This window comes from Montipora foliosa, chromosome 14 (assembly GCF_036669935.1).
Source record: "Montipora foliosa isolate CH-2021 chromosome 14, ASM3666993v2, whole genome shotgun sequence".
Taxonomy (NCBI): domain Eukaryota; kingdom Metazoa; phylum Cnidaria; class Anthozoa; order Scleractinia; family Acroporidae; genus Montipora; species Montipora foliosa.
In genome coordinates, this window is record NC_090882.1 from 2,109,974 (window position 1) to 2,130,634 (window position 20,661).

A 20,661-nucleotide genomic window follows, 5' to 3' on the forward strand; every position below is an offset into this window, starting at 1 on the left:
CAGAAAATTTTGAAATATTGAAGCTCAGAAACGCAATTTCCAGCCTTTTGGGCGTCAATTTAAAATTATTTACGATTATTTTTCTTACAGCTACATCATCAAATTTTCTCAGCTTGTTTGAAAAATCGCACTGAATTTTTTTTTTTAAGCAGGCTGCGTATGCCTGGAATTGAATTATTTCATCGTGAAGGGCTGGGCTCAAGTGAATGTCGCATACCCGAATGTTTACGTCATTGAAAACATGGCGGTTGTCACGTATCAAAGCACCAGGAAGTTCAGTTGTTGTTGTTGTTGTCTTTTTTTTGTTTTTGTTTTTTTATTTATTACATTTGTATAAGATATGGCAAGAGAAAAGCAACCAGAACGTAAAGTAATCGGCTATCAATCGCCGGGTGCCGCCTTCTATTGAGAACCCTGAAGTCGAAATTGGTCAGTTTAGGTTTTCCTTTTCATTGGTTGATAAACTGGCGCGAGATTTTTAAACCAATTACAAACCGTAGCAATCGCATAATTACTTTCGACAGGCATTTGAAAACTGCTCTATACAAGTATCTGAAGCCTGGTTTGCTTAAAGAGCTTTGCTTTAAAAAATCCAATGCTCAAACCATGCAGTGCATGACTTAAAAACTGCTCAAAAAACTTTTTTCCACATTAAAAACAATGCATGTAGGAATTGATGCAAAAATAAATTAGTTCATGAAAATAAATAAATAAACGGTAACATACAAAACGCCTGAAACCTGAACATATAAAAAGTCACGCTGCGACGACACCTTAAAAATAGTATGACACAAGGAAAGACAAACATTATATACCTTGAAATTTAAAAGCGCTAGGATAAATTCAATGTAAATCATATCGGCTGGAAAACCTCCAACCTTTCACTATGGATCAACAATAATAAAACGACTAAAAATTTTCCCATTTTTCAATGTATTCAGACATAACTATTTTTTTTTTGTAATATCGTAGCATAAATTCCAATGCAACAACAAATAACTTTTAGCTTCCGAAAATGTCCACCGACATCTTCTAAATTTAGTTGTCACAAGGTAATGTAATTAAAATCTACTATCCCCCCTTTGGTAATTCTTTGTCTCGTATAACTAAAAATCTCATTTTATAACTTCTTTGTGCAACGCTAACACCAAAAACTGTCTTTCATTTATGGCACTTTAAAAAAACCAATTCAGTTTGCTGACAGGTGTAAGAATGCACGGCGTGTCTTTCTTAATAGAAAACCATTAGCATGCTAATGCTTTAACCTGATTGGCTCGCTACTCACCACGTGTATCTACTGAGTGACAGATAATTAAAGTCGGGTTCATATAGACTTAAAGAATCAAATCTATGAACACCGCTATAAAACCAAAGGCAGTATGCCAGTGCATGTCATCGAAACTGATTCGATTTCTCGTTCTCAGTGTTTTTAGTTGAAAAATCAACTCGATATACCACAAGTGGTTGTATATCATTGGCGTTTTCAAAATTTGAAACTTGCATTGCTTAATAAAAGCAATCAGTGTGCTGTTTAAAACATACAAGACTGCCACCATCAAAGAAACCGGTGCAGGTGAAACCCTAAACGGAAATAAAGCCACGAATATTTTTAGAGTTACAACGAGGAATTATCTAAAAACGACACAGATACGTATCTCCTCTGAAAATCGAGGGAAGTAAAAAGGGGACAATCCCCGTTTTTCGTTTCGTTTTGTAAGCTTGGCCTACGGCGCAAACGTAGTACCAAAGTTACTTTGGATATCATGCAGACATCTTTAACATTAAAACAAACCAACAGCCTTTTTTAGGTTCATCTGTTTCCAGCCAGGTAGTTTACTGAACGTCTCTTTGTCCATCTTGAATATTTCCTAAAAATATGAAAGAGAGTCGGGTCTCCTTTGATCCTCAAGATTGCCTTCAAGAGCATAAAGTAATTGTGAAACAGGGGCCCCAGAACGGAGAAGGTAGGGCTTAAAATGACAGCACGAAAAAATACTGCCATAACGGCCTTAAGATAAGAGAAAAAGTTCTACTGATACAAATGCAAGGATTTCATTCTAAGCATACGCACTTCATAAAAATACGACCTCCAACGCCAAATGCGCATGTTCAAGACTGAAAACTTGTCGTATTTGTACTCAACAAAAAAGTCGCTAATATCCAGGAGGCAGCCCGAAGTTCCCAGATTTCATTTTTGTTGCGGGAGAAAATAGAAAAAGAGCAGTTCACCAAAATTGTAAAAAGAAAACATTTTGTGCTCAAATGCTCATTACTTTGTTCAAACAGTTTTCGTTTGTGGACTTAAGACTTTTTTGGGGGAGGGGAGGGGGGCGTCGCGATATGGCTGCGCATGCTTAAGAATTTTATGCTTCGTAGACGCAGTCCAAGTAGGATTCGAACTGCAATCGAACTCGGTATCTTGTCATGACGACGCGATGACCACGAAACCACCAGAAGACTATACGACAGATTTACGGGGAGATTTGTATTAAAGAATTGTGTGCGTGACCGGAAACGAGTTTTTGTGTTTTAAGCCGTGGCTACACGAGCGATTTTTTGCTCGCGCTGGTGGTGTGATTTTTTCAAACTTTGTCGCGTCGCCAGCGCGAGATGAAAACCACACGTGTAGCCACCCTTGAACTGGCGACGCGACAGGTGAAAAAATCGCAAGAAAAAAGTTGCCAGAGTTGAAATTCAAAAACGTCAAAATCGCAGAGATAGTTGCTCGTGTAGCCACCCTGCAACTTTTGCCCGCGCTTGCAACGCGACTAAAGAGTATTTAGCCAATGAAATTAAAGGAGGAATGTCTGTTTATAGTGCCCAGGTCGCTTAAAGTATGCGATTCGCGCGGCCTTCAATTTGTCGCCAAAATTTGTCACAAGTGTAGCCAACCTGGCGCGCAGGCGACGCGACAAAATCTGAAAAAAAAATCGCATCACCGGCGCGAGACAAAAATCGCTCGTGTAGCCGGGCTTTAGTTGCACGCAATGCAATATCAGGTCAACGTATGACTCGGTAACTCATCTTACCGGGCAATTTCTCCCGGTTTTGTTAACAATAGGTACGCAATGCGTACATGTGTGGGCTTTGCTGCTTCCCCTAAAACTTAACCACATTTGCATTGCATCCCCTCAGCCTTTCCCTGACACTCCTCCCCTACTTTGTGCATTGTAATCATCACCTATCCATCAAAATGTTTTTATTTAGACTGTGAACCCCTCTAATATTGACCAGTTTGTTTCGAGGGAAATCTGCCAAAACCTCCCATCAACATAACTTCATTGCAAAATTCACAAAATTTAAATGATTTAAATATACAATTCTGATCGTGAACCCAGTGTTTCAAAATAGAATAATTATTGTTCTGAAAAAGTTACTCTGAATCGGATAAAAGTAATTTCAAGTCGGAATATAGATATACTAGCCACCTTATCGCAAAAGCAGCACTCAAATGCCCAATGTGAAGGCTACCCGTAGCCTCTTCTTTCTGAGAACTAGTCCTTCCACATATTTTTAAGACCCAAGAAAACTAAAAAAAAGTTGAAAATTGTCGCAAAGTTTAAGTCTCCAAAACGGCCTTACTTTGAAGGTACACAGAGATTCGTGGTCCTTGAAGTTCGCCCGAAAGGTTTCAGAACGTTCGAAAAACGAGTCCCTAGTCATGCCCTACTCCTTAGGTACAATCAAGAGTTGTTTGTTATTCACTAAGCCGATCGGAACACCAACTTTCCCCTCAGAAACAGGCCATATACCGTCACAAAATTTACCTGAAAATTGCTGTCGCTTAAGAAAGCTTCTAGCTTGGCAGGGTCAACCCCTTGGGGAGGTGGTACTTTCTGCAGCTCAGCCAAAGTGTAAAATTCCCTTTGAATGCAAACAGTAAAGTCATTAGTGACAGCCAACACAAAACGCAGTATTTACGTCTCAAATTCAACTTTCCGGCTAAAGGCACATTTAATCTTGCTATGAGATCGAAAAGTGAAGCTGCTTTGTTTGTTTCCAAGAGATCATTTCAGTGTACGCCACTTACTTTGTAAACTGCTGTAACAGATCGCTTGCAGAATGTCTGACGTTTGGCTGCTTGCCGTCCTGAAAGAGACAGGTAAATATAGTTCGCTTATCTGATTTACAAAGACAAAACAAGACTGACCAAATGTTGGCTAAGTGTGGAGGGCTTGGGTATAACTCGGTCGGACAAGCTCTTATGGATTGGTCTTCCAATAACCAGAGATTGTGCTGCCTTTGTAACGACACCTACCAATGGCTAAACTTTCTCGCCTTCTCGGAAAAAGACGACTGAAATTTGGGTTAACACACTTCGAGGATGATATATACTCCTCCAGAAGAAAGCGAAGGATTATTATGCAAGTCTTCCTTCGAATTGTTGCATTTTCTTTGCAAACTGACGAGTCTGTCCCAGACAGTTCTGACAAAAGAAAAGCGCCCTTAGCATAATTTGCAATTTAGCTCGTCATGGAATTCTTCCTTCCTTGGAGAGGAACGATTGCATGACGAGCGCATCTCGTCACCAGAGCGTCGGATCGACCCAAGGCTCTGGGAAACTCTATGTAGGAGAACGTGCAAAGTAGGGTTCTAAAAGCCTAAAATTTGCTATTTTATCTTTACGGCGCCTGCTCACTATTCGTACTAACATGAATGCACCAATTAGAGACGCTTTTCATTGTTCTTCACAAAAACCAACGAGAAGACACTTTGTTTCAGGGTTTCCCAGAGTTCTTCTCTCCCTCAGTCAAGAGAAGAGCTATGGGTTCGAGATTGATGACGACGAGCTAAGGATGAAAGATTGGGGCAGGTCGCAGTGAGCTATTGAAACGGCTCGCGTGATTGGTTCAAATGACAATGGACAAAAAATAAGTGTCTTACATCGACCCAATGAAATTAGAAGTTATATGGAGCAGCGTTTGCACGAGTCAGATATTACCAACCTGTTTCTGTATTCTCATTACATCCGGTGTGTCATTCCAGTACGGAAAAAGCGCTTTAAAAGTCATTGGTTCCATTCCTGCATACACCACGTACACTCGGTGAGAAACGCGTTTTCCAGCCTCTGTAAGTTCAAAATTAAACTGCGTGTTACAAACGGCTAGTGAACTGTTTCGGTGCATTCATGAAGTCCTGTACTTCACCCGATAATAAACCGAGAGTGTAACCCAGTTTCTAACGAAAGCAGTATAACTGTCAGTATCGCGTTTATTTGAAACGGCGAAATGGCAAACGTACCTGTCCAGAAAAGCAAATAATAGACCAATTTCGATATATTAAACTTCAGTCCTGAAATCCTAAACAAAAGGCATCGTCTCGAGGCTCTGGGGAATAAATATGGGAATTTGTATGAGATTAATCCCCAGAGTCTCGACATGATGCCTTATGTTTAGGATTGAATTTTAAGATATTGAATTTGGTCTATTAAATGCACGCCCAATTTTGATAACCAACGAGCGTCCGTCCAGTCTACGTATTTCAATTCTAGCTATTTCTAGCCATACAGTTAGTGTAAGAGTCCGCCTTCGTTTTTGGTGAGGGAATATGCGACTGTTGACCTTTAGGTGATTACTTGTATTCATAGAGGCAAGTGATGTTGAAGTCGGAGAGAAGAGCACGGCGACATTTTCCGAGACGCTTATCAAAATCGTCGTGCATCTTATTAACAAATAAAGAAGCCTCGCCTGTGATCTGTTCTGTTGTAAAGCAAGCAGGAAGCAGATAAAGCACGAAAGTGTAGGGGAAACACGAGCCGTAGTCTCCTTCTTGAGTTCTCTATCTGCTTCCTAAGTGCTTTACAACAGAACAGATCACAGGAGAGGCTTCCGGCTTTATATGAGTGGCGTAAGCCGTGCATATGTACTCTGCTTTAACCATTCAGAGTGCGCGTTATATCGAAACTTTATTACAATTACGAAAATTAAGGATTCAAGAAAATGTTATTTTAGTTTTTAAAAAGAGTGTTCAAGCAAATGTTATTTTAGTTTAAAACGAAATGAGCCTCATTCTCAAACCTTTAGCATAGTTGAGCGCCGTCTCCATGGCGAGTCGTCTATCCCTGTCCCACCGCTGTCGCCCTGAGCCTGTTCGCACATCGTCGTCATCCTCCGGCATCCAGCCTTCCCAAACATACACATCGTAGTAGCCATCAACAATAAACAATCCTGTAAAGTACAAAAAGGAACTGCATTTTAAGATTCTGTAGTACGTTAAAGTGTCTGTTCAACAGAATGCGTATTTGGTCGGAACTATTTTTTTAAGGAACTCGAGGATTCATTCAAGTACACTGATAAACACAACTTCTTTATTCGGCCACAACTTTCTAGAGAATGTTTTCACGTGACGTCAGGGCGGCCATGTTGGTGTCCCTAAACCAAGGAACGACGGTTATGTTGGCGTCCCCAACTAATCCTCCGGGAATTGAGCTCTATTATTATGCAAACGTTTTCTTTTGTTCCGGTGGAAAAACGTGAGTGAAAACTATTCCATGTGCTCCGGATAAATGTTCTTAAATGGTTCCCAGTCCCTATATAGGATAGGGACGCCTGACAAGACTTTCAACAAACGCTAATAACAAGTCAACAGAAAGCGATAATGATAAAATTTGCATAACTAGAATCTCGACATGTTTCACGGCCTTACTCTTTCATACTGTATGAACCATAAAATCCTCCGCCTTGATCGATCACGGGTTAACCGTGTAAATGCAAAAAAAGATGTTTTTAATTTCTCAGGTTTCGAGGACTGATCAGAGAGACTTAAGCAAATATTACGGTTAAATTTGCTGCTTGCCAAAATCGTTAAAACTCATTTGTTCTGGGCTATCCACGTGCGCAGTTGATGACCAAAGCCGACGAGAACGTTCTACGAAAAGCGGAACAAAATAGCACGAGAAAATTGGTCGCAGTTGCAATTGCAGCTTCTGAAGTGTGGCCCAATACTGACGGTGCTTGTCACGTGATGTGTTGCTACAACTTCAACAGGCTACTCCTTTCAAGTTTGCCGGGTCCCTCTACTGACGACTGTGTTTGAAATGGGGGCTTTTGTGAAATGGGAAATGGTCACTTGCCATGTGATTTCGAAAACTAAAACATATTTTATCGCTTCTCAGAACTGTACCTGGTTGTTTATCAGAATAAAGGTCTTCTTGTATAAACGGGAAAGGGCACAGTTTCGGTTCCGGTAATCTTGACGGGCATAATATCTCACTGGATGTGAACTTGCCAGTAGCACTGCTGAGCTCAAACAACCGTGGTTGATAGTTGTGTTTAGATGGGTCTGCAGAGTCGGAATAAACGATTACAGATACTGATTAATCATCTTTTACACAAGAATGTACTGTGGTACGATTTTGTACCCTAATTTTATAATTGTTGGCATTTTGACAGATCTGACAGACTTTTGCGCAGGCTGCTGGTAATGAATCGACGTACATAAGAGCCAAATATGGTATGAAAAGAACACTTATGCGTCACACAAGGATGAACAGCCCCTATGGCTGAGACTTTAAACAACCAAGTAAAACAGCATCTACGAGCTAAATCTCGCGACAAAAAAAACATGGAAAGCTTTCCAGAATCAAGCGAAGACAAATGGAATGATCTTTTTTAGCAAATTTCATAAATGAATCAAGAAAAAAAGGCCGATTTTCCAATACAGGGCTGAACTCGATGAATTTCAAAGACTTGCTCCAAGCCCTTGGGAAACGTAGATCACCTTGTAACAAAGAATTTCCACTTGAACTTGGAAAAACCCTGGCTGTAGATTGAAATATCTGTTTTGGGAATTCTTCCCCATTCAAAGTTTTTTTTAATTATAAAAGCATATCAGGGCTGAAGCTCGTAAAAGCTCTCGTAAAGGCTTTTAGGCCAGGCTTCGCCCATCACAACCGATCAGTGATGCAAAAAGCCTAAAGGCGCCAATCAGAACGCAGATCGGCGTGAAAGGTTTCGATAGCACATATTGTATCTGATTGGCAAAGGGTGTGGCAACAGGATTTTTAAGTCAATTTAAAACCACAAAAACCATGGCATTTCTTGCGACAATCAATTGTTAACCACCCTAAGGTGAACATTTACCGTGTGCCAAGCTGCAATAGTATTTCTTTCCTCCAATTGCCTTCCAGAATTCTTGTGGCTCACTTCCCTCGTCAATCTCGCTTAAGCTTATCCCTGACAAGTCAGCCATGTTACACTCCACACTTTTCCTGTTAACGTAAACTCAGTTTTTACCACAATTGCTTGTAATCTCGCAATCTGATTGGCTAATTTGCCGTTGTCGATAAGAGTCTAGACAACGCTGCTCGCGTCATGCTTGCGTCAATTTGTCACGCAATGTAATAGCCAATCAGGAACGCTCATTTTGGGAAATAAACCAATCATATTGCGAGAAAGTTATAGACAACGCTTGCTCTTTCTTTGAGTTATGATTTTGGTCACGCTCTGAAATAAAAACTTTCTTTGGCGTTGAATATTGTGGTAAAAAACAAATCGAAAGTGGTTCAGCGTTGTCTGTACTCTTATCGACAACGATATTCGTCATCACAGTGGTCAAAATTTGTTGTAGACTAACTCGGCTACGCCTCGTGAGTCCACAACATTTTGACCACTGTGATGACGAATATCGTTGTTGATAAGAGTACAGACAACGCTGAACCACTTTCGATTTGTTAAGTAAACGTACTCTGTCCGGTAGGCACTCATAGCGCTATCAAGTTCGTCCACAGGCACCCCAATTTCAACAGAGCCTTACATCAAGGAACTTAACTAACAACGACGGCGGCGGCAACGAGAAAGTCATCTCAAAATATAAACTCGCGTTATTGTAACGTGATCAATTCGTGACTATTTTAACCTTTTTAATATGACAAGGTTGTGATACTTCCTCAAAAATGACACTGGTCGGAACGGCGCTTAATTTAGGCGAGAACACAAAAATTATCCTCAAGTGCTGATGTCCTGCATAAAACCTCAGATTTGGCCATTTCACGGTGTTGTTTTGATGACGACGGCAAAGAAATAGACAGAAGTGAGAAACGCACGAGCAGGGCGTACAAAGCTAATGTTTTACCTCACTAAATATGCAAATTTGTGACGTTCTCGTTGCCGTAGTGGAGCAGCTCTCGTAACCTACTATTGTTTGGTACTGTAAGCAGCTTCTATTGTTTTTAAGTCCAAGTCATTGTTTTAATTGTTCAGTCTTTTGTTTTTGGCAAGGGTAGCGAGCCAATCACATCATTATTCGTTACGAGAGCTGCTACGCCAGGACGACGACTCCGCCAACGAGAACGTCGTCTAAAAATATTATTTTCCGTTATTGTAATAATTTCGTTATAACCCCAAGTCCTTTGGAATGGAGAGTGTGTATCAACATTGCAGGAATAAAATTGGCATGAACGGTGTAGTTGATTGGAAAAAAAAATTAAAATGTTTCGTGAGGTTTTCACGTCCCCCACACAACCTCAAATTTGGTCAATTCACGTCGTTGTCAGGACAAAGGCGGCACAGAGAAATGTACCAAAATGCAAAATGCACGTGCAAGGCGTGCAGGGCGTGCAGAGCTATTGTTTTTGCTTATTAAACCCATTGTTTTGTGGCGTCCTCGTAGCCGTCACCGTCGTCTTGCGTAAGCTCCCTATTAATTCAAACAACCAATCAGTGCGTACCTCTCTTGGATCTTTTCAGCAGCTGCTTTGGCTGTTAAACGTGAATCAACACTTGACTTACATCCATGCCACAGGTAAATGTGCGCCTCCTTGCGTACCACAAGGACAAAGCTTGTGCGTGACCGCAGAGAATAAGAGCTAAAAGGAAACCAATACAATGTTGATAACTACAGAATAAAAGAGTAACTGAAATACAGCCAACCAAAAAAATTACTTTAGCCATTCGCACCGGATGCAGACAAACACCAAATGAGCCAATCACAACGTGAGGTAAACAATTGCAGCAACAAAACAACAACAACAATTAACAGTGGCGGGACACTGAAAAATCGCGAAATCTTGCGATAACGGAATTCAACAATTGTCTTATCATTCCCTGACTTAGTTTGTTTTTCACAATTCCCAACAATTAAATCACTTTCTAAAAGCTTAGGAAAGCGAACTGGCATTTTCACAAAAGAGCGTGGTTTCAATTACGCATGAGCAGAATATTATTTGCATTGTGTTGTGTTCTTGGGCAAAACACTTTACTCTCACGGTGCCTCTCTCCACCCAGGTGTATAAATGGGTACCGGCGTAATGCTGGGGGTAACCCTGCGATGGACTAGCATCCCATTCAGGGGGGAGTAGAAATACTCCTAGTCGCTTCATGCTAATGAACCCGGAGATAAGTGCCGGTCTGATGAGCCTTCTGGCTCGTAAGCAGACACTTCACTTTTAAGGTACAATAGACCTTATTGATAAATGGCACCTTATTGATAAATGGCACCTGTTTTATTATTCTTTTGGTAATGTGCAAATTAGCCTAATAAGCCTCATTTTTGAGCAAGAATTATTTTCAATTCACTGTATGGTATCGAGACTTGGAAGGCTAATTTGCACATTAGCCAAAGAATAATAAATTGACCGCCATTTATGAATAAATAAAATTAATATGTCGTAATGATTGACGAAGATATTTTAATGAGTCCTCGATATTATTCCAATTACATAAGAGTGTTGTTATGCCATGGGTGGACTCCCCAGCACAGTCACCTATGAGTCTATTTGGTATGAGGGGACAAGAAGCAATTATGACGAGGTGCAATTTTTAATCAGGAACATCCAAATGATTTTCCTGACTGAAATTGGCGTTTTGTCGCAAATCACAACTTCGACTCCTGCACAGGTGAACTGACTCAGTATGGAAAATATATTAGCTCCTGGGTTTGAATATCATCTCATTTACGTTGGGTCCTTAAACGCTAACTTTGTTAACTTACTTTCAATCCAAACCGGATGTACTACAAACTATGCCTGATCTAACTTTAGAGTATAAATCTCAAATATTTTTCTTTCCTAGCAGAAATCTCCCCATGCAAAGCAAACATATGTCACCATTGCCACCCAGAATTTCGTAACCTTGGCAGAACTAGCAGTAATTTGGACGCACGACCGTGATGTGAGAGGAAAGGGTCTATTCTCGATTTTACGTCACAAAAGGCTTTGCAATGCAAAATTCCGTTGAAAACAGCAAGGCAAAGCAGTTATCAGTCCTTGGTCGTGGGTCCAAATTATTCCTAGTTTTGATCTTTGCGCCTCTTGCCCGCCAGATAAAAAGCGAAATCTTGAGGTAAAAATGGCAAAACATGTTTGCTTTTGGTGGGGCGATTTATATTGTACACGAAAAATATTTGCGTTTAGGTGAACTTTAACCTTCCAACGCGAAGGAAAAAAAAGGAAAGATCGTACCTTGCCTTGACTTGGTTTAGACAGGCTTCCTCTGCTTCCTCATTACGAATCACGTACAGACGAGTTGTGGAGGTATCTAGGAAATGTGGTTACAAAATTATTCTCACACGAACTGCTTCTTTAAATTACGAATGAGACAGCGGGGCGTCCCAAAAACATCCCACAGCAAACAAACCTTCCAGAACAGAAACCGCATGTGGATCGAAATCCACCAATCATAAAGTGCAATATCGCACAGTCGCCTACAGTGATTGACAAAAGTGCAAAACGTATTTGAACGTTTGTGCAAAAAAGACACAAGCATTACCTGAAAACGTAGCCGTGTTCTCGTCTATAGGAGATTTCCTAGAAAGCAATCCGAGTGAAATAGAGCTCAGTTTTAGAGCGGTTTTCAAATGAGTGTCGTAAAACCAAAACCAAAGTAATTACTTTGGCCAATCAAAAAGGAGTGAGACAATCCAGTAAACCAATCAAAACTCCAAGTAATTACACGTAGCCGACACAAAGCGCGGGAAAATGTGCACGCGCGAGCCACGATTGGTTTTGGTTTCACTTCTGATTGGTTGAAAAAATGGCGCGAGAACTTTCAACCAATCACTGCGTGAAGTAATGCAAAACCAAGCAATTCGCTAATTACTTTCGACACTGGATTGAAAACCGCTCAAATAAAACCTACCAATGTATTGGCCGCCGCCATTTACAGCGGCGTGGCTGGCGAGAAATATGGGGCTTTGGTGGAAGACCCCGGCTCACAGAGGCCGGTTTGGCCCTACATACCCCAACCCAGTGACCCACTTGTAAACGTTTTAATAGAAGAAACAGTTGGAGTCGACAATGGATGAACACATATGCAACTGAGTTCTCAAAGAACACTAAAGAATTTAATTCAGCACTGGCCGAATTAACTGATTTCTTCCAACTGCTTGTATTTAGAGCATTTTTCTCTCTTTTTCCCTTACCGTGGGAGGAAAGTACATGGCACAATTTTGAATATCAAGTTGTCCCGATAGTTGCAAAAACAACCGCTATTAAGCTGTTCTCGATTATTCTGTGGTCTAAGAGCGGTTTTCAATCGAGTCGAACTGAAGTAATTTTCAAGACTGCATTGACTAAGATAAATGATTGGCTTAAAAAATCTCCCGTCACATTCTCAGCCCATTAGAGGCAAAAACGAAACCACCTGTGATTGGCTCACCCGAATTTTCCCGCGCTAAGCGCCGGGTGCAGACATCTCTTTTGTAATCTGATTGGCTCATTGGGATCTCGGTGTCTGTTATGATTGGCTGAGGTTGCCATTTTGCATTTGCCTTCACGACAGGATGGAAAACCGCTCTTACCTAGCGTACACAAATCAGTAGTGCAAACATGACATGCAGGTGGAGTGAAAAAATGAAGAACAAAGCGTACATTCGTAGCTTCATGTCGTTATAGCGTAAGAATAACACGCCATGCAACTTCTACAAATCAAGCATTACTTCAGTGTAGCTTCGGAAACTTTCGTACTTTATCTTTGCATTTACGTTATCCACTTTTGTATTACATATATAAAGCCCCTTAACCGAAAGATATTTATTACGTTAATTTGATGAATTATGCTTTTAATGTTATTTACGCCCTTATTTTTAAGCACCCTTAAATCTTAAGAAACTATATTAGTAATAGCTCACTATTGTCAGATCGTGCAGCTCGTTAATATTTATCACACTGATTGTTAACATCCTTTTTATATGATTTACGTTATTTTATTTTTCAGCTTCACTCCGAAAACGCAGCCTTTCTTGACTCGTCAAGCAATTAATTAATCTTATTAACTCACTTGCACCGACATTGTTTGATTTTACGCTTGCAAATTCATTTGCATGTTAATACCTGCACTTCTTATTTCTCGAAATATGAAATATTCATCTTGATAGTGAGGCAGTGAGGACAAAAAAAATACAAACACGTTGGAACGAATATGAAAAATATTTGCGTGTCATCCACTTCCCTTTGTCTTTGTCCTCAGAACCTCTCTTTCCAGCTGAACTTTATTACATCGAAAAAGGCCTATGTTATGATTGCGTGACGAGCCAAACAATACAAAAACGTAGAGTCGTACGAGATTATCGGAATAAAAGAACTGGAAAACACAACTAAACTTACTTTTCTGGATCAGACGGGCTCTTGGGTAGGCTGTTAATGAGAGAATTAGTGAGGTGAACCAGAAAGTAACAACGATACTACGAATAAACAAGGAAGAAGAGCTTCCTTTCGAATGATTACTCTGTTCACACTAACGTTCTTGTCGGAGAAATCTCTTTAATGTTTAAGTAGTTAATAATTTTAAATAGAATGACGAATTCAAATCGTCTGGGTGAGTGCAATCCTGGGATAAACTTTCGTTCATAACACAGACTTTCATTTCTTAATTCATTTCCAGAAACAAGTGCTCTCTCTAATATTGTCATTCAAGGGTGCTGTATCTAAGACTGGGTTCCCTAGGCAGAGATTTCCATGATTTCCCCACGGATCTCCTCGATATTCTGTCATGCGTGTACGATATGACGTCAATACAACGTCACTTTCACTCTTCCGCCATAAGGCAGGCATTAAAATTTCAAACCGGTGAAGAGTCCAATTATTCATCTAAAGTTCTGGCTCCAGTTGTTCGAAGGGTGGATACCGCTATCCACTGGATAAATCACTATCCACTGGATAACTCAATTGGTTTTTCTAGTGTTTATCCGCTGGATAGTGATTTAACCGATGGATAACGCTATCCACCTTTTGAAAAACCGACGCCTCGGGCCCGTTTCTCGAAAGTCCCAAAAGCTTTTCGGGCCCGAAAAGCCATCTGTGAAATTGCCAACCACTTGTTTTGGAAAGCCAATCTTTGAACATGTTTTCAAGGCAACAAAAAGAAAAATAACTGTGAAGTTTGACGAATTAACTGCTCTCCGTTCTTGACTTACAAAGGGAATTGTGACACCCGAAAATGGCCCTTTAAGTTTCGGGACTTTCGAGGAACGGCCCCCTGGAAGGCAGGAGATCCGTGCAGAAGTTTCCCTTCCTTCTCGTTAGATAGCGAAATCAAGGAAACCTCAGTCAAGCAGGATACAGACTGGGTTGCTCATAGCAGGGTGTGAGCTAACAAATCATTAGTGAGTCCTTATCAGGACGACACTCATCCAGACGTTCTTTCAATACGAATACCATTTGTTACCCTTCCGTAAAAAAACATTTAAAACGATTTTAATAGAACAGTAAAAGCGATCACCATTTCATTTATGTGGTACATGAACACTGTCAAAACAATTCAAGAGATCACGATAAATGTGTTAGGAGGTGCAAGTGAGCGAGGCAGGTGAACAGACAGGAGATATTGAGTACTGGATTTACTACGACGTATGCACTGGTAACACGCAGGGTAAAGCGAGGGAGACAACTAGTTGCAAAAATACTCGAGACTACTCTTACTTACTATTAATTACATCAGACAGGGGTCAGTTTAATATCTCGTGGGCTTTGTAAGGTATGCACCTGTCTGTAGAAGGCTTGCTCTATTAATTAAACAGAATTAACTATTGGAGGGTAATTTGAAGTGCTAGTTTTCCACCCATATAGATCATGTGAGCGTTAGCCCTAATCACGCTCACATGGTCTATATGGGTGGAAAACTAGCACTTCACATTACCCTCTAATAGTTAACTCTGTTGACATATAAGTGCTACACGGCCAACGTTTGCAAAAACGTAACCATTCCTATTAATTAAAGCCGACAATACGGTACTGCAAGACCAATGTAGCTTACCTACCACAACCAAGGCCATAACCGACAACTATTATGTCATGTGCAGTAACTATTGCGATAAAACTTGAAACAAAATCGATGCAGACTGGCTGGATAAATTTACCTGCCATTGTGAATGATCATTCCTCCTTTGAAAAGACTTAAGAAGACGGGATTCTCTTTTCCTTGAACAACTCTTACCTGAAGAAAAAGAGGATGCTAACAATTATAAAGTTCAATTAAGACGTTATGAAAAACACCGAGGGACCTTGCACACAATGAAGACATTTCGTCGTCAGATGTAAAACCTTGAGCTTCCTGTCAGCTTCGGTGAAAATTAGGTAATTCTCCCTCGCCAAAAATATCATCATTTCAGTTTATTCCACCTGTTAAGGCCGGAAGAGAGAATAATATAGGTCCAAACTCGTGTCCGTTTTCAAATGACAGGTCATTTCTTTTTGTTCCCCTCCGATAAGGTGTGTTTCATTGGTTGTGACAAAAATGGATACGACACAGTTAGGAGGGTCACTTCATGACAGATTCATAGCAAAAAAACTATAGTGTCCAAACAAGAGAACGAAAACCGGTTGTTTGTATTGTTAAGTGTTAGGCTGCACTACTTTAAAGCCTAAGTACTTGTTCAAGAATGATTAGTCATTAATGACCGCCACAGACCACATTTTACACCTTTCACCTCGCCAGCGTAATGGAACGCTATGTATTTGTCATAAAGTGTCCCAGCTGACTTTTGCGGATCTATTCAAAGTCACAATCGTGTTTCATGAAGTAAGGAAAAAGTACAATCATTAACCACTCCCCTTGTAGCTTTTCTGGACTTATTTACATTAATTAATAGATTGTGAATTTAATTAATTAATTAATTAATTAAACCCGAGTCAAATTTGATTGCTTCTAGATTGCTTCTAGGTTTGTTCTTTGGATATAATTTATGCAGCGGGACTTTTAAATTTTCTTTTTTCCTCTTTTGCCGGCCTCAAATAGCCCTCGCTAATTGCGGGAAAAAGGCTGTAGCTGTAGATGAAATAAAGAAGCGTTATTGTTATTAACAAGTTTTGTTTCCATCATTTACACTCACTCCCCTTGAAAGACTTTCAAAGTCTTTCCTCTCTAAAGAGCGTTTTCAGAATAATCCCTTCGCGGAGAAAACAACACATTCGCCCTTTCGTCCCGGAAGGGTTTTCCATTTACGACTGAAAAACGTCTGTCGTTAGAGTAAAATCTATAAGTGGAAAAGGGTTATTTTAAAATTAAATGTGTGCAAATAAAACGAGCCGAGATCAGACACTACAACACAGAAAGGGCAAAAGGCTAAATGAGCAATAAAGGTTGTTTTCAAGTTAGTAGAAATCACGGTCCGGACAGAAGCTGTCCTTCAAGTGACAAGTACCTGTGGACCTTTTTCTTCGTCAAGTTCAACAGCCATGATAGCAGCAGCACCTTTTTCGTTCACAGAGCAATCATTTCCTTGCCAGAAAAAGTAAGCACATCGCACACGACCCGCTACTGTGGAGCGACAACGCGACTTTCGATCCTTGGCGATTCGATCTGCAAGGACGAAGTATGCCCATCTGATGACATAACCTTCTCCTGAAAAAAGAAATGATGACGTGAGGAACACTTCTATGGATTACCGTGCGCGAAATGTAAACGCCACCCTGGACGAATTCCCTCATTTAGTCTTCTTAACGAGTCGCTTGACCGAAGCATTCTCAACTAAACCTGCCGACTATAAGAAAACGAACGCGGGAGAATAGACTACCATATCTATACAATATCACAGTATATTTTATTTGGAACAACGAAACTGGCTTCATTTTTCTCCTCAGAATTCAGTCGCACCCCACCCAAAATTGCGGCCAAAGAAGACGTGTTACATGACTTTCAACAAAATGGCCAACTTGTATTTGACTTCAAACACCCCACTTAAAGGGGCAATGTCACGCAAAATTATGTAATTTCACGACACCCAAAATACCCAAAAAGTAGAATGAAATATTGCAATCCCTTAAAACTGTTGAACAACATAAAAGAAATACAGCAAAGGAAAGAGAAGCATGAATGGACACAAATGGACATATACAATTGAAACAGATCGCATTTGCGTAATCTTGAAAAAACTCGGCCCGACGTTTTTAAAGTTTATGACAAATTGCCTGGATAAAGGTCGTTTTTTGCTCAGAACCATCTTGTTTGTGTTGTAACGATAATTTTATCAGTAAAGGAATTCCACATTACCATTTTCAAGTTTTAAACTCGTGGTTAACTAATGATTTCCCCTAAACACCCTAAACTAACGTAACATAGCCCCTTTCACTTCACCACGTAGCAGTTTTGTAACATGTTTTGTTCAGTCCAATGCTATCTTTTACTTTCAGTTAAGCTAGCATGCCAGCAGAGCCTTATTCCTCAAAACCTTGGCTACAACTAAGATATAGACCGTCTTCATATCAAAACAAGCTCTTGGGATCCATTTATGATGTGGGTTCCAAACCAGCCTGCGAGCGAAAGTTGAGCTAAAATTGTGTAATCTGTTGAGTTGACAAACGTGTAATGACCAAGTGCGTAAGAACGTACTAAATCAGATATTCCAACAAAGGTGCTGGCTCAGTATCAAAACAACTGTTCGTCAGCTTTTGTATAACCTGATTCCAATGGCAACTTGGTCCGACTACAACAAAGACTAGCAAGCTGCTTACCTGAATGAAAATGGCCGTGATTTGCCGCTGGCAACTCAAAGTGTCTGTATTCATTGATATGCCACACAGTCAGTCCGACAGTCGTCACCAGGTTGCCTTCTTTGTAGATGTCTCCGACCCACACAGTGGGTACACCCTTGCCTCGCCCAACATTTACCCCTTCAAATGACGGACAATCCAAAGGTGGCGGACTTTTCAACATGCTCTTGGCATCACACGGCTTTAACTCTACCGGAGGAGGCTAGTAAAGAGGACAATATTTGCAATAATTCAATCTCAGTCTGCCTATAGTTTTCAGGCAAGAAGATAATTACTAATTATTCACTGCACCTTTTCCTGGCAGGATAATTCCAACATACTGGGATGTCCCTTCATTCTGATGATCTTGGTCGGATCAGGCCAGTCCAGAAACTTCTCACGAAACAAGATGGTTTCAGCTTTCTCATGAAGCCTTGCGAATAACGTCCACGGAGGTCTTTTCGTCGAGACTTTGTTGTTAAGTGCCACATCGCCGTTTTCAGGTCTGCCATATGGGAAAATAGGATCATAGATTCCGTAAGGCTTGAAGGGCTCATCGTAGAGTTGCCTAGCTAAAGCAAAGGCAGATTTCCTTTGGCCCGACAATGACTGCTGGCCATTCCAAACGTACAGCTCTGATCCAAAGTCAAATATGAAGACCTTGGAGGCAACATGCACAAACAATCATATTACATAACGTTATGTTGCAAAGAGAGGGAGATCATGTTTTTTCCTTGATGAAGTGTAACGGATTGTGCAATATTCGACTGGTTGTGTGGTGTTAATGTTTTATATTTTTGCTGAGAACGGTGTCTTCATGGAGAAGTAAAAAAATCGGCAAAAATCTATGACCAGTTTTTTGGCAATTTCATAAAATTGCACAGAAGGAGCCATTACGAGTCGGCCAGCCCACACTCAAGTTAAAGTCATTCTCACAAAAGGCACTCAAGTACACTTTTCAGGTACGTACGTGAATTAACCTGATAGAATGACACCAAGCTCTGCGCTGTATCATTGATTACATGTACAAAATAGAGCTAAATTCGTCCAACTTTTGGAATGAGCGCCAATTGTGAAAGTGGCTTAAAAAGCTGTATTCGTCAAGGTGGTGCCACGGAAACGAGCACGGTGACCCCCCCCCCCCCCCCCCCCTTTTCATTACATTTTATCATCTCCTTGACATGTTAAAACAATATGCGAAGTTTCATCGGAAACTATGACAAGTTCTATTTCTAGGGAATTAACTTAAAGCTATAAACACACTATCGCTGTCGACTCGTTGCTCCGTTTCAACGACTTGGAGACTGACAAAGCGACCAAGAAATAAAGCAAGCCACACTGTCGCTGTCGATTTTATAGAACGTTCAAAATTTGAATCATATTGCAAGCATCAATTCGTTTCTTATCAATCTACATATAGGAATATATTATAGCAAAATTTTTACTCGTAGAAAATGGGAAAATGTGAGTACATACCTGAAACATTAATTGCCACTCACTCGAATTTTTCCGCAATTTTTTCCCCTACGTTGGCTTTCACCTTTTATAATCCTTTAACATGTCATAAAGGAAGGGATACATTCGGAAACTACAGTGGAACACCGCTATAATGAAGACCCCGTTATAACGAACAACAACGAATATTGTTGCTATTAACCAGATAATTCGTTATAACAGGATCTTTGCTATAACGAAGACCCCGATATAACGAAAACTTTTTTCGGTATCGCGGCACTTCGTTATAGCGGGGTTCCACTGTATTAACAAGAGCTTCTTCAAACGACGCCATTTTGTAAATTTAGTGATAGCGACTTAGAGATTCCACGTGCTACAGCAATTTCGCTGAATGTCCTGTAACGACGTAGCGACATGCCATAGTAGCCTGGCAATCTGATTGCTAAGCCGTAGCGACATGGTGACAGCGACAGTGTGTCTCTAGCCAACCCAACCTCCCGCCTACTAATGTATACAGTCTACAATGGTAACTGAAGCCTCTTAAAGTGGTACTATGATCAAAAAATCATTTCCTTTTTTTCTTCTGATTTTGAAAGCGTGTCCGCTTAACACCTAACTGGCAAAATTTTGAGCTTTGAGTTTTATCCAAAGGCTGTTTATTTTGAGTGTAAGTTTTGGATTTCATGGTCCGCCATTACTCATGTTCAAAACTGGCCGATTGGACCTCAGAGGGTTGGATCTAGAGAAAATGACGTCATTTACTCACTAGCTTAAAATTTCAGCGTGTAAACGCAGTTTATTATATATGCAAAACACGGGTTGAAAAGTCTGAAAGCCCGAAACTCCCGTGCTGCATATTAATTAGGCCGCGTACACACGCATTGCATTCTTAAACTAGTGAGTGTTTGACGTCATTTTCTCCTCGACCCAGCTCTCTCAAGATTTTCAAGTTAGTAATGGCGGACCAATAAATAAGAAAATTCCAGCTAAAATAAACAGGTATCTTTTTAAAATCAGAACTTAAAACTTGGGTGAGTTAGTGTTTAGTTAACATAGTTTTGAAATCCAAAGGAAAAACAATTTTTTTTTTTGGTCGTAGTACCACTTTAACGTAGAGTGTCAAGATTTTCCGATTATTTACCAACACTAATTAGTGGACACTGAATAGTAGTTAAGTCTAGTGCTTGCTTTTACAATGGTTAGCTTTCTCTTGAGGTCATTGGTAACCGACATTTTCTTAGCCGGTGATAATACACGTTTACAGCGGCATTCGGAAGAAAAAGAAATATTGTGACCAAGAGAAA

General features: G+C 40.3%; 1 protein-coding gene across 3 annotated transcripts in view; it reads right to left on the reverse strand.

Annotated features, from left to right (window-relative positions):
* Positions 1-296: 296 nt before the first annotated feature.
* The window catches only part of LOC137985557 (uncharacterized), a 40,928-nt gene continuing 20,563 nt past the window's right edge, over positions 297-20,661 (reverse strand). For 2 of the 3 annotated variants that reach the window (XM_068833176.1, XM_068833174.1), the window contains exons 10-24: positions 18,215-18,562; positions 17,885-18,125; positions 16,576-16,775; positions 15,292-15,368; positions 13,541-13,570; positions 11,706-11,743; positions 11,399-11,474; positions 9,668-9,805; positions 8,082-8,209; positions 7,123-7,281; positions 6,018-6,167; positions 4,947-5,068; positions 4,031-4,089; positions 3,768-3,864; positions 297-1,868 (exon numbers count right to left, since the gene is read on the reverse strand). In XM_068833176.1, coding sequence (XP_068689277.1) covers positions 1,782-1,868; positions 3,768-3,864; positions 4,031-4,089; positions 4,947-5,068; positions 6,018-6,167; positions 7,123-7,281; positions 8,082-8,209; positions 9,668-9,805; positions 11,399-11,474; positions 11,706-11,743; positions 13,541-13,570; positions 15,292-15,368; positions 16,576-16,775; positions 17,885-18,125; positions 18,215-18,562 — 1,950 coding nt within the window. In that variant the 3' untranslated portion in view covers positions 297-1,781. The remainder of the gene's footprint in view (positions 1,869-3,767; positions 3,865-4,030; positions 4,090-4,946; positions 5,069-6,017; positions 6,168-7,122; positions 7,282-8,081; positions 8,210-9,667; positions 9,806-11,398; positions 11,475-11,705; positions 11,744-13,540; positions 13,571-15,291; positions 15,369-16,575; positions 16,776-17,884; positions 18,126-18,214; positions 18,563-20,661) is intronic. The other variant, XM_068833175.1, reaches the window with a different exon arrangement.